Source organism: Molossus molossus, unplaced genomic scaffold (assembly GCF_014108415.1).
Source record: "Molossus molossus isolate mMolMol1 unplaced genomic scaffold, mMolMol1.p scaffold_m16_p_5, whole genome shotgun sequence".
In the NCBI taxonomy this organism is placed as follows: Eukaryota; Metazoa; Chordata; class Mammalia; order Chiroptera; family Molossidae; genus Molossus; species Molossus molossus.
The window spans coordinates 118,626,383-118,639,505 of record NW_023425388.1 but is presented as its reverse complement, the minus strand read 5'-3'; the positions used below and the strand labels follow the sequence as shown (position 1 = coordinate 118,639,505).

Sequence of the window (13,123 nt, the reverse complement as noted above, 5' to 3'; positions counted from 1 at the left end):
GGAGAGTCTTCTGGTCAGAGGACCTGCGCTGTCCCGTGGCGGAGACGGTGGACACAGGGAAGAGGACTCGGTGGGACTGATCACTCCAGTCAGCCAAGTCCTTTCACCAGCTGAGGGGTTCGGAGGCGAGCAGTTGGGCCGGGGCGTCTGCACGGTGTCCTCTGGCTTCTGTTTCTCGCTGTCACATTTAGCGTGCAGCTTCCATCTCCAAGGCCACCCAGCGTGGCTGCTAGAACTGCAGCCCCCCGGAGCCCCCCGGTCTGCTCCAGAAAGGAGGGAGGGTCATGTGCCAGGCAGGTGCGTCCAGTCGAAGCGGCCCCGGCCGAAGGCTCCCCCGGAAGCTTCCCGGTGACCTCTGTCTGGCCACAGGGACCCTGCAGCGAGCTGTCTTTAGCCTGAGCGGAATCAGTGCTCTGACGAACAGGGGTGCGGGGATGGATGTGGCCGGGGCTCCTCTGTCGTTCCTGCCAGGGAGGCTGTTTATTGATTATTTCAAAAGACTGGCGTTGGCTCCCTCTGAGCCAGGCCGGGGGGTGGAGACAGGTGGCTCCCCCGCCTTGGGCAGAAGAAACAGGACACGACGGACGGACGGACGCACTCACTCCCCGGCCCCTCGGGGCTCACAGACCAGGGAGGGCGGTGGGCTCCAGGCCGGGGGTAGCAGAGGCTGCCTGTCTCCCCAGCAATGCTGTGACTGCTGCGGCCTGGGGCTCCGCCTGCGGGCCGAGGGCCTGTCCTGCGAGTCCAACCCCAACCTGGGCTACCCCTGCAACCACGTCATGCTGTCCTGCTGTGAGGGCGAGGACCCCCTCATGGTGCCGGAGGTGCGCCAGCCCCCGGAGCCCGCGGCTGCACCGGAGAGAGGTGGGTGCTGCCTCACGCGAGCCAGGGTGCATGGGGGGCGGGGGAGGCGGAGAGAGCAGCCAGGGCGTCTCGACAAGGCTGGGGGACCCTGGCCTTCTGTGGGGACCCTCACGCCGGCCAGGTGGCGTGAGACACGGGCTCCTCTCAGGTTCTGACGGGGCTCTGGCCTGGCCTGTCCAAGGCGATGATCTTGTCCAGTTTGCCAAGTACCATCCGTGCAGCCACCACCCCCTCCCTCCGTCCTCAGGCCCTTCATCCGTCCCTTCATCTACCCCCCGTCCACTTACCCATTCACCTTCCCACGCACACACACATTCACTCGTCCACCATTCACCTACCCATCTGTCCGTCCAGCTCTCCATCCGTCTGTCTGTCCATCCCTTCGTTGGTCCATCTGTCCATCCGTCTGTCTGTCCGTCTGCCTGTCCATCCCTTCGTTGGTCTGTCCAACCGTCTGCTCTTGTTCACCACCCAGCCGGTCAGCCAACCTTTCACTTCCCTCTGCTGCGTTCTTCCGTCCCTCACCTCTGCCGTGTGCGTCCTCGGGGAGCAGGTGTACGTAGCCTGGAGAACGCGCTCACGGATGCCGCCCGCCTGCCTGTCCCCCCTTCCGGCTAGCACGTCCCTGCGTCCACTGCTCAGCGCCTGGCCCTGTGCCTGTCCCAGAAGAGTCACTGAGTGCATGAGGGTTGTTGGGCGGCCCCTTCTCCCATCAGACCGCGAGTCCTTTGAGGGCTGACCGTGCCTGTGCCTCGCCCTCTCCCCGTGCGTGGGCCTGAGGGTCAGCAGCAAGGTCCTGGAGTCTCCTCCCTCCTGTGTCCTGTGTCCTGTGGCCACGGATCCAGCTGCCACGTTCAGCCTCTGTCACCCGGTCGAGGACTGTCTCCTGGACTCCTGGCCACTGGCCTTGGGGTCAGCAGGAACCCAGTCGAGGTGCCCCAGCGAGTCGGCGGGTGTCCTTAGTGGAGCTGGGCCCAGAGCCCCGGGACCCCTCGCGCAGGTGTTTGCCTTGACCAGCAGGGGCCGGGCGCCCAGGAGGGTCCCAGAAACGTGAGTCTGTCTGCAGCTGTGCGGACCACCTGGGGCCCCTGCGGGCCAGTCCGAGGCACTGGAGGGTGGGAATGAGCCCAGAGGCAGGCCTGGTGTCCAGGTTAGCTCCGGCCTTTGGGGTCCAGCAGGCCCGGTTGAAGCCCCAGCCCCGCTGTTCTCAAGTCATGGCCTTTCTGCAGACGGTCAGACGTGGGGTTCTGCTCTTCACCTCCCTTCCTGTGGAAGGGTGGCGGGGTGTGCCTGGCCCGTCTCTGATGCCATGTTCAGTAGTCCAGACGAGGATGCTGAGGCCCCGAGAGGCCTGGGGTTCGCCCCCTGTGCAGACTGGGTTCGGGGCGTAGTTGGGACGAGACTGGGCTCTGATGAGCTGGGCTTTCTGGTGCCCTGATTTGATCAGACCGTCCCCGGGTCTCTGTCGTGATCATGCAAGACGGTGGGAATCTGTACATGGCACTTTGGGTGCCTGCTGCCCACCGGCTACCAGGCCAGGGCTCCTAGGAGAAGACCTCGTATCCAGTGGGCCCACAGCTCGCTGGATGTGATGGTGGACCTGCGGACACCTGGATGTCCCAGCAGGGCAGGGCAGCGGCCAGTGTGAGGAGGGTGGACAGGCCAGGGAGCTGACGACAGAGATGGCCTTCCCAGCTCGGCCGCGGAGGTTGTCCTGCCCAAGGAGATGCCCCTGGATGAGGTTGGCTCTGGGGGCGGGTTGAGCATCAGTGTGCAGGTTACTGGTACCCATGTGTCTGATTCAGGGGAAAATTTTGGGGGGAGTTCACCTTCAAGGGTCAGAGGGTAGGTGCAGAGCCAGAGGTACGTGTTCTTCTCTGTCAGTGGCTAAGTCGTGGGTGACCTGGACCTCAGGGAACACAAGAGGCAAGGTCAGAGCAACCTGGGTCCCAGTCCTGCTCAGGTGACCTTGGGCAGGTCTCTGCTCCCCAGAGCCGCAGTGTCCCCTCTGCTGGGAGGGTTGTTGCTGATGCAGGTGGGCTGAGCATGACCTCTGTGGTGTGCCCGGCAGAGGCCAGGTACAGGGTCATAGGGCTGGACTGTCAGCCACCGTGACACCCCGGAGGTCCCAGGCCTGGGCTGCTGGGGGTGGAGCTTGAGGTAAATGTCCTCAGTGTGCAAGGTACTCCTCAGGTGTGGTCCAGTGCAGCTGCCCCCGAGGGGCTTGGCTGCTGGTGCCGAGGGACAGAGTGGGGGCCCCGGCTGACCTGGAGCAAGTAGGGACCTCGGCCCCTCCCTTTCCCATGACTGTGTATGGAGAGCCTGTCTCCCCCCCCCCCCCACCCCAGCACAGCCCAGGAGGCCCGGGGAGACCTGTGCTGCAAAGGGACACAGCGGGGACTGAGGTGGGGGAGAAGGCACGAGGGAGGCTCAGATCGGAATCTGATGGCACCCAGGTTTGTTGCCAGGGGTGGCCCCCGGTGATGTCACTGAGGTCAGAGGTCCGAGTCCTTGTCATCACTTTGGCCAAAGCTTCCCAAGGCCTGTGTGGATGTGGCTCTGAGGGGTTCACTCTCATGGCTGGGGTTCTGTCCACCCAGCCATCCTTATCCATCCGTCTGCCCACCTTCCATCCATCCACGCTGCCCCCACTGGGCCCCTGGAGGGTTCTGACGAGGACCTGCCCTGAGTTCTGGGGGCTGAGGTCTCAGCCACCTGCTGGGCAGCACGGCCCCGTCCTGAGCGCCGACGCCTGCCCAGTTTCAGAGGCGCAGCTGGGGAGCCGGGAGGCCCTGTCCCTGGGCGCAGAGACCGAACTGCCCAACAGCCTGCCCGGCGACGACCAGGACGAGTGCCTGCTGCTCCCGGGGGAGCTGTGCCAGCACCTCTGCATCAACACCGTGGGCTCCTACCGCTGCGCCTGCTTTCCCGGCTTCTCACTGCAGGAGGATGGCCGCACCTGCCGCCCAGGTGAGGGCCCAGGTGAGGGCCCAGGTGAGGACCCAGGTGAGAACCCGGCCGGCTGGGCGGGGCTGATCCTGCCGGGCAGCGTGGCCTTCCAGCAGGGGGCACTGAGGGGTACTGCTCCCCCCCCACCCCCTGCACTCCCCACGTTGGAGCCCACAGGATCCGGGGCCTCCGCCAGGTTGATAGACTCCTTCCTGGAACCCCGTCTGCAGGGGGAGCCCCAGGGCTCTGTCCTGGTTTGAGTGCAGGGCCGGCACCCAAGCCGCCCGTCTGTGTCCCCATGGGCTGTCCCCATGGGCTGGTCCTCGGGGCTTCAGCCCCGGCAGGCAGCGCAGGAGGGCTTTCTGTCTGCCAGCCCCAGGGGCAGACTTGTCGGTTTAGCTGGGAGATGGAGCTTCCCTGAAGCACGTTGCTCTCCGAGCCTCAGTCTCCTCTCCTGTGAAATGGGTGGGGATGAAGTGAGGCTGTTTCTACCAACTGCTGGCGTGGTGCCCGATGGGGCCTGAGGCCTGGCTGCAGCTGTGAGCCAGACCCCCCCCCCCGTCTGCTCTGCCTGGACAGACAACGGCGGCCCACAGCCTGAGGCTGCAGAGGAGTCGGCACTGAGGTCGGAACCCTCCCAAGTGGCCCCCAACACCATCCTGCTGCCACGGCCGCAGCCCAATACCTGCAAAGGTGCCGGGGTCTCGGGCGGGGGGGCGGGCGGCTGGGAGCTGCGGGCGGCGAGCTCTCCAGGGGCGAGGGTCTGCCTTGGGGGTTGGTTGGTCTCCCCAGGCTGAGTGTAGCTGAGGAGGTGCGGTTTGGGGGGAGGGTCCGCCTGGGGTGAGAGGGGTAGGAGACTGGAGGACAGGCTGGGAGGCTGCCTGTGACCCCCAGCAGCCAGCTGGATACTTCCTGCCCTGGGTTCTGTGGAGTCGAGAGGATACATTGTTGCTGGCGGAACTGTCAGGCAGACAGTGTTGCGGGCAAGTTCTTTGTTCTGCCCTCCGCCCTGTTCCTGCATCTGCTCCCTGTCTCCTGTCCCCCCCACCCCGTCACTGTGTCCTGAGGGGGCCGTGTCTGAGTGGTGGCGGCGGCGGCGGCTCGATGAGCCCAGGAGTGGGGTTCCCGGCCCTGGTCCCCACACTGCAGGTCAGAGCTGGGCGCGAGGAGCTGGCGGTCTGACCTCTGCGCGGTCTCCTCCCAGACAACGGGCCGTGCCGACAGCTGTGCCGCATGGTGGGCGACAACGCCATGTGCTCCTGCTTCCCCGGCTACGCCATCATGGCCGACGGCGTGTCCTGCGAAGGTGAGTGCGGGGCCCTCGCACCCGCGCGAGGCCTGTGGCCGGGCCCAGAGCGGGATCGGCAGGCAGAATGAGGGCGCGGTCCCGATCCCCGATCTCCGACCCGGAACGCGAGCCAGGAGCAGGCTCGGCTGCGTGCGTGAGGGGCCCCGATGGCTCGAGCAGAGGTTCCTGGGTCTCCGTCCGGGGGGCGCCCAGGCGGGCCAGGACCCGGCCTCTTCTGTCACACTGACGCCTGTTCTCGAGAGTAGTGCTCCCCAAACCTAAGCGTGCGCCCGAGGCCGCTGGAGCCTGAGACCCCCCAGAGTCCCAGGGACCCTGACCAGCAGGTGTGGCGGTGGCCTGAGAATCTGTATTTCCGGCCGGGTCCCTGGACCACAGGCCAACCACCCTGTCCTTGAGGGTCGCCTCTGTCTGCGTGACCCAAGTGGCTTCTGCCACTTTGTCCCTATTCCACCGCGGTGGAGGAAGGGAAGGGGCGTGTGCCCGACGACCGTAAGGCAGGGCCCGGCGGTGGCCTTCATCCCTCCCTGTGCCTCCCATGGGGACGAGAGTCCCCGCTGGACGGCTGGACGGCAGGACTCAGTCTGTTACTGAAGCCGAGGAGGGACCGTGGGTGCTGCCGCCACGCAGAGGGGTGGTGGTCCCAGAAGCATGTCCCTTTCCCGCCAGCGACCCTGCTGGGTGTGAATCTGGTCTCGCGGGGCCTCTGTGGGCGGGACCCCTCCTGTAGATGGGGCCCCTCCTGTAGATGGGGCTTTGTCCCAGCACCTGCTGGGGTGGTTCCCACAGCGGATGCCCCCTTGAGTGAGCACCTGAGGCCCCCAGACTACTCCGCCCACGTCTGCAGGCAGGACAGACACGGAGCCTGCAGGGGGTCACACCCCGCCGTTCGGTTCAGGTCCAGGAGAGGTGTCCCGGGGGGTTTCCGGGGTCCAGGAGTAAGTGTCCAGGAAAACGCCCACAAACCTGCCAGAAGCTGAAACGCTTATCCGGCTCCTGGCTGAGGTGCTTCCTGTGTGTGGGAAGCACCCGGCGCCCGAGGACAGGAGGCCGTGGTGTGGGTGTCAGTGTCCTTGGGGCTGTGAGGATGAATCCCTCCCGATTCCTTCCGGCCCAGCCAGGCTGCCGGCCAGTGTGGGGTGCCTCCCGGTCCCTCTCCTCTGCAGAGACCCCCACCCCCGGGCAGTAAAGGCTGAGGGCCAGTGTGGGGTGCCTCCCGGTCCCTCTCCTCTGCAGAGTCCCCCCTCGGGGCAGTAAAGGCTGAGGGCCCCAGGCCAGGGGCTGCAGACACATCATGAAGGGGTCCTGCTGGGCGTGATCCCCTTTAAATTAATCAAACGCGTTCCCAAGCCTGACCACCTCAGGAATTTTTTTCTTTTTTCTCCTCACCCGAGGACATTTTTCCATTTTTTGTTCAGATAGAGTGGGAGGGAGAGAGAGAGAGAAACATCGACATGAAAGGGACACATCGAGTGGTTGCCACCCGCACGACCAACCAGGGCCGGGGACAAACTGCAACCGAAGTACATGCCCTTAGCGGGAACCGAACCCGGGTCTCTCCGGACCGCAGGCCGACGCTCTAACCGCTGAGCCAAACCGGCCAGGGCAGGAATTTTTTTTTTTAAATGTCCAGATTTCAGTTTTCTCTCGAAACTTTGTAACCTCTGCCCAGAAGGGGCCCACCGCTCCGCCCCCCCGCCCCGGACAACGCACAGGCCCCGCGGGGTCCTCGGAGCCCCCTTCAGCTCCTCTCCCCTTTCTGTGCCAGCCTGAGCCCCAGGCGCTGCAGTGCGTGACCCTGGCGTGTGGGGCGCCCGCGGCTGCGTGCAGAGGTGGGGCGCCCGCGGCTGTGTGCAGAGGTGGAGCACCCACGGAGCGTGGGCAGGCTGCTTCCTCTCTGAGCCTGACCCCTGTCCCCACTGGGATTCCAGCATTGACTGGACCAGCTCAGGCTGGGCCCAGCCCGGAGGGGCCGCTGCTGGGCTGGGTGGCCCGAGCCGCTGTCCGCCCCTCCAGGTGGCAGCCCCCCGGCACCCCTGCCCCCCGACAGGCCTCGCTAATGGCCCTTCTGTTTTCCCTCCCGCGGCTGTCGTCAGACCAAGACGAGTGCCTGCTGGGCACTCACGATTGTAGCCGGTGGCAGTTCTGTGTGAACACCCTGGGATCCTTCTACTGTGTCAACCACACAGTGCTCTGTGCCCAGGGCTTTATCCTCAACGCGCTCAGGAAGTGTGTGGGTAAGCGAGAGTCCCGCTAGCGCCCGGCACCCCGCTCTGTTCGCCGCCCGGCCCGCCTGAGCTCTGAGCACAGCTGACGCCCGCGCCTGTCCCACGTGTCCTGGTGTCTGTCCTGCTTCTCCGCCGACGCATTTCCCCAGGGACAGAGTCAGAACACGGCCGTCAGGGTGAGGCTTGGCGGGGTCACTCAGCGAGGAGGTCAGACCTGTGGGCGGCAGGAGACAGTGTGAGGTCCGGAGGCAGGGGCCTGGGTGTGAGGAGGGCCCTCGAGGAGCTCGGTGGCCTTGGAGAAGGGACGTCCCTTCTCCCAGCCTCCGTGTCAGCTGTAGGCAGGCAGCCAGGTCACCGCCCCTCTGTGGAGGCCGTGCTCCCCGTGAGCACGGTGCAGGGGGCTGGGGCGCCCCTCCAGAGCTGAGCCAACGGAGCCGGGGTCTGACACTCCCCGCTCCGCACCCCTGTGGTGTCGTTGGCTGTGCTACCTGAGCAGTGGAATCTGTTTCCTCACCTCTAACCGAGGGCTCCGAGGACCAGGCGGGCTGGTGGCTGGTCACACCTGTCCCCCTGCCCTCAGGGCCGGCGCTGGGCTCCAGGTGCCTCTGTGGGCAGCGAGAGGGAGACTTGGTGCCGACTGTCTGGAGGAGGCACCCAGACGCCAGGCCCCAGGAGCGCAGGGCAGGCCGGGAAGTGCTCAGCAGGGACAGGGCCCGAGGGGAGGCAGTTCCAGCGCAGGTCAGCCCGGCGTCCTGGAGATGGGGGTGTCCGCTCCTGTCTCTGAGGACGGCTGGGACTTGCCGGGCAAAGGGCAGCTGGCGCACCCGTGGGAGGGAGCCGTGTGCCCGAGCCCCGTCCGTCGCCTGTGTGTCTGGGGACCATGTTCGGCCTGAACATGTCCTCGCCCCCCTCCTCTGTGCTGGACGACAGGCCCGAGGCGCTGGGCCGGCATGTTTGCCCCTGGCCCCCGGCCACCGGTACAACATGTACCTCCCGAACCCGCTTGTCCTGTCTGGGGGTGTCTGTGTGTCTGTCTGGGGAGGCGGACCCTGAGCTGGACGCCCCGCCTGGGACCCTGCCCGCTTGCTGTGGCCTGCGGAGAGGACCCTGGACTAGAGGGGTCCCTGGGCAGCTGGACGCAGGATCCGGGGTGGGAAGAGCATTTCCTTCACCGACCTTACGAGAGCACGTTCTCATCCGCCCTTCCCTCCGTGTCCGGCCTGCAGACCACGCTGGTCTCTTCCTTGCCTCCCGAGGCCGGTCCCTTGGTCACGTCAGCACCTTCCCTTCCCCTCCGCGCTCACCACAGACACGCTGCTCGTGTCTCCAGCTCACTGGGGCTCCAGGCCTGGGCCGTAGGCGCGAGGGTGGGGACCCGGGGTGGAGGGGGGGAGGCTTCTGCAGCCCGGCAGCCTGGGCTCGGCTCTCGCTCGGCCACCTTCTGGCTGTAAGACCGTGGACGAGTCATGGAATGTCTCAGTTTCCCCACACGCACCCCAAAGGGCCAGTGTGGAGATGAACTGTGGAATTTGCACCCGTCTCCTGTCGTGACTGGTTCTGTGCCCGTGTTGTACAGAGGCAGCCCGCATAGGTAGTGAGCCCTCCGTCCCCGGAGGTATGTGAGCTGCAGAGGGAGTATTGGGGTGGTGCCAAGGTCAGGGGGCCTCCAGCGGACAGGTGACCTCTGTGGGGACACCCTGTGCTTTGTTTGCCTTTCGGGCCCCTCAGGCCTGTCCTGGCTCTGGGACACGTGTCCTGCGTGGGCTGGGCTGACGGGGGGCTCAGCCCGTGGTGGGGGGAGGGCAGCTCCGAGCGGGCACTCGGGGGTTTGCTGTTGCTGCTGCCATGCGGGTGGTGGGGCTTCGGTCCAGCCACAGCCCCCCGGGAGACCTCAGGGTGCCCGCCCTGTGACCTGCCCGGCCCCTAGCGACCCTCAGTCGGTCTTGTTGACCGTGGGGCTCCGGGGCTGCGGTGTCCTGGGAGTGTCCCTCTGGTACTCCAGCCTGCCCTTGGCACCCGCTGACCCAGAACTGTCTTCCTCCCCCATCCCCACCGAAACCAGGTTGGCCTGGCCCTCGCTCCTTCCCCTGTGGGTTTGGGGGCCTCCTGTCCCTCGGCCCTGCCCCCTCCTCATCCTCCCAGGGAGGGACCCTGACAGCCAGTGAGGGGTGGTGCTCGGGCCTGGCCTGGGGTCGGCTCAGCTCCCCCCCTGCCTGTCCTGTGTGCCCGCGGGGCTGTGGCCGACCCCCTTGGTCACCTGGAGCCAGCACAGCACTAGCTCATGGTGTCCAGGAAGGACTGACCCGCGGATGACGCCCCCGGGGCAGCATGGAGGCCGAGCCAGAGTGGAGCTGTGAGCTCCCCAGGGGCTCTCCTGCGCCCTCTTTTCCCAAGGCCTAGTGCCTCCCTCTGGGGGGCTGTCCTCTCTGCCTCGCCCCCTGAGCTCAGCCTGGCTGCTCTGAGTGGCCTCTGCTCAGATTCAGTGGCCGGAGGGCTCCCCTCCCCCGCCTGCCCGGTGCGGGGTCCCACCTGTCCACCTGCTGGGCCCGCGAGCTTTGCAGGCCTCCGGTCCCCCTTTTTCTCCCATGTTCATCTCCTGGCGGATCCCGTCGGTCCTGTCTTCCGTCCTGGAGTGTCCACACGGCGGACCGTGTTATAATGTCACCCCACCTCCCCCCGGGCCCTCGGACCTGAGTGTGTGCTGGGCTCACCCGTCACTTCTTCAAATGCTTGCTCAGATGTTCTGTTCTCTGAGGCCCCGCCCTTGGCTCCCTGACACGTGTGAGCCCCCCACACCCCCCTCCTCTGCACCCATGACGCCCACGGCCCCCGGCCCCGCCCTGTCACATGTTTGCTTCTCCCTCTGCTGGGCCTCCTCCCGAGTGCCCGTCCCCACGCGGCAGGGTCTCTGCCTTGCCCACCACGCCCCCTGGTGCCAGGAGCAGCGCGGGCCGGCACCCCTCAGTCCTGCGCACGGAAGGCACCCTGGGCCGAGAGCTGCCGGCAGACCTGCTGGTGGCTCGGCCTCCCCGCGGCCCTGATGCGCGCTCTCCCCGCAGACGTCAACGAGTGCGTGACCGACCTGCACACCTGCAGCCGCGGTGAGCGCTGCGTGAACACCGTGGGCTCCTTCCGCTGCTACAAGGCCCCCAGCTGCCCGCCCGGCTACGCCATGGAGGACGGGGAGTGCCTCGGTGAGGCTGCGGCCCCCCACCTGTCCTCGCCCCCCAACCCCTCAGACCCGACCTGCCCGAGCCGAGAGCTCCCGGCGCGTGGGTTCCTGCCTGTGGAGGACCCACGAGGGATGGTGTCTGAGGCTGTGGGTGCAGCGTCGGCTCCTGGCTTTGCGGCCCTTGCCGGTGTGCCGGTTACTCCCCTCGCTGTGCCTCAGTTTCCCCGTTTGTGCACTGGGGTGGAGCCCGCGGATCACTCCGCCCCGTCTCTGGAAGATTCTAGCCTCCTAGGAAGAGGGAGACGTCTCCTTGAGCCTTCCCAGTGGGTCCCGAGCTCCCGTGTGCTGCAGGGTTCTGGGGGGCAGTGCCCAGTACGTGGAGGGGCTCGGGGACGCGGCGGTGCCTCGTGTCCTTGTCACTGGGTGGGGGCGGGCGGCCCGCCCCTCCGCCCCGCCCCCGAGATGTGGGCGTCCTGCGTGAGCTCGAGGCCGTGGGCGAGGGGCCCCCCGCCCGCCGGCCTGACCCCTGCCTCCCGCCAGATGTGGACGAGTGTGAGCTGGGCACGCACACCTGCCCGGCGGGCGCCACGTGCCAGAACACTCGGGGCTCCTTCCGCTGCCAGACCCGGCAGCGCTGCCTGGAGGGCTTCCTGCAGGACCCTGAGGGCAACTGCGTGGGTGAGTGGGCGCCGCCGCCGGGCTTGGGGGGGAGTCCGGGGGTTCTGCTGGCCCAGCCTAGCGCCCCAGCCGGGCAGGAGGCACCGTGCCCCGAGCTCCCCGCGAGCTCCCCCCGGGCTGTCTCCCCGGCTGGCTCCCTGCTCTGGCTTGTTTGCCCGTCGGTGGGGTTGGGCTGGGTGAGGGGCACCCCGTTGCTTTCAGCCAGTTGGCAGGGGGGCGTCTATCTCACGTCTTCACGTGGCGCCCACACACGGCTGGAGCACGTTTCGCAAAGCACCCCTGCGGGGGCCATGACCACGGGCGGGCCCTTGGCGGCGGGTGTCCTGCTGCGCCCCTGGGTCAGACCCGCGGTCGGGCACACGGGCCTCGTCCCCACGGGGGCTCCAGCGGCCTTGAGAGCCTGCGGTTGGCCGCCAGGGGACCCCCTTTCCAAGGCTACCCCGGGAGGCCAGAGGGGGACCCCCTTTCCAAGGCTACCCCGGGAGGCCGGAGGGGAGCACCGGCAGGCACCCCAGAACAGTGCCGGCCAAGGAGCACAGGCCTGATGAGGGGCACCCTCAGCTTTGGGGGCGAGGGGCGAAGGCAGGCGCGGCGAGGCCGTCGCTGTGCTGAGGGGAACAGGCCTGTCCAAGCAGTGTCTGTCTGTCTGTCCCCTTGTCTGTTAGAACAGCTTGTGGGGTGTGTGTCCCAGGTGACCGGCAGGGTGCCGAGGGCCAGAGGGGCCTTAGCTTGATCCGAAAGCCTTCTAAGACTCTGGGGGGTCCCTCTGGCTAGTCTGGGTCTGGAGCCCCCTGAGGCCCCCCTTTCACAGCTGTCTCCAGCTCGTCACAGGACGCGGCTGTGGGCATGAGAGGGGCCCCCCAGGGCCGGTGGGGTGTCTGCCAGCTGCAGGTCCCTCTGGCTGCTGCCGTCCTTGGCACCGGCTGCAGCCCTTCAACAACACCCTGGGGGAGCAAATACGCAGACACGTCCATACGAGGCCCACTTACCCCAGGGGGCTCCTCAGCAACGGAACAAGAGGGATAAAGTTTAAGTGGCAGCTTCTCGCCTGCGGTGGTCAGGCGGGGCGACCCTCAGGAGGTGGCATCGGGACGGGCCCGAGGAAGTAGGGAGTGACCGTGGAAATGTGAGGGGCAGGCTGTGCCCGGCCGGGTAGGGTGAGGCCGCGGGGGGGGGGGGCAGTGTGGGGGCAGCCCTGGGCGGTGACTTCACAGGCGGGCGGGTTTGGAGACGCCAGAGCAGGGGTGTGACTTGCACAGTGTCCCAGACGCCAGCCTGGTTCCCCTGCGCCTCTGGGCTAGAAGAAGCAGCGGCAGGTGTGTGGGTTCTGGGAGCTGAGGCCTTCCGTGCGGTGGGCACGGACGGGACAGTCTGACCCACAGCCCCCCCGCAGACATCAACGAGTGCACGTCCCTGCCCGAGCCCTGCCGGGCTGGCTCCAGCTGCGTCAACACCGTGGGCTCCTACACGTGCCAGAGGAACCCGCTGCTGTGCCGGCGCGGCTACCGCGCCAGCGAGGACGGGACCACGTGTGTGGGTGAGGCTGGGCACCTGCCCCTGGGGCTCGGCCTTCCTGGGGGAGAGCGTGGGCCTCAGGGCGCGTCCTTGCCCCCGCAGACGTGAACGAGTGTGAGGCGGGCACGCACCAGTGCGGGGAGGGCCAGGTGTGCCACAACCTGCCCGGCTCCTACCGCTGTGACTGCAAGGCCGGCTTCCAGCCCGACGCCTTCGGTCGGGCCTGTGTCGGTAGGTGGGCTGGTTCCTCGACCGGCCTGGCTCCCCTGAGCTGAGCCCGCTGGCCCAGGCCTGCCTCTGGCTGCCTCCTCTCTGCAGGCCCTGCCCTCTGCCCTCTGCCCTCTGCCCTCTGCCCTCTGCTCTCTGCCCTCCTGCCCTCTGTCCTCCTGCCCTCTGCCCTCTGCCCTCTGT

At 67.2% G+C, this 13,123-nt stretch overlaps 1 protein-coding gene across 2 annotated transcripts in view; it reads left to right on the top strand.

Moving 5' to 3' along the window:
* The window catches only part of FBLN2 (fibulin 2), a 79,837-nt gene that overhangs the window by 57,692 nt on the left and 9,022 nt on the right, over positions 1-13,123 (top strand). The window contains exons 5-13 of one of the 2 annotated variants that reach the window (XM_036243696.1): positions 684-864; positions 3,625-3,834; positions 4,393-4,506; positions 5,018-5,119; positions 7,216-7,356; positions 10,407-10,541; positions 11,060-11,197; positions 12,591-12,734; positions 12,815-12,943. In XM_036243696.1, the coding sequence (XP_036099589.1) occupies positions 684-864; positions 3,625-3,834; positions 4,393-4,506; positions 5,018-5,119; positions 7,216-7,356; positions 10,407-10,541; positions 11,060-11,197; positions 12,591-12,734; positions 12,815-12,943 (1,294 nt within the window). The remainder of the gene's footprint in view (positions 1-683; positions 865-3,624; positions 3,835-4,392; positions 4,507-5,017; positions 5,120-7,215; positions 7,357-10,406; positions 10,542-11,059; positions 11,198-12,590; positions 12,735-12,814; positions 12,944-13,123) is intronic. The other variant, XM_036243697.1, reaches the window with a different exon arrangement.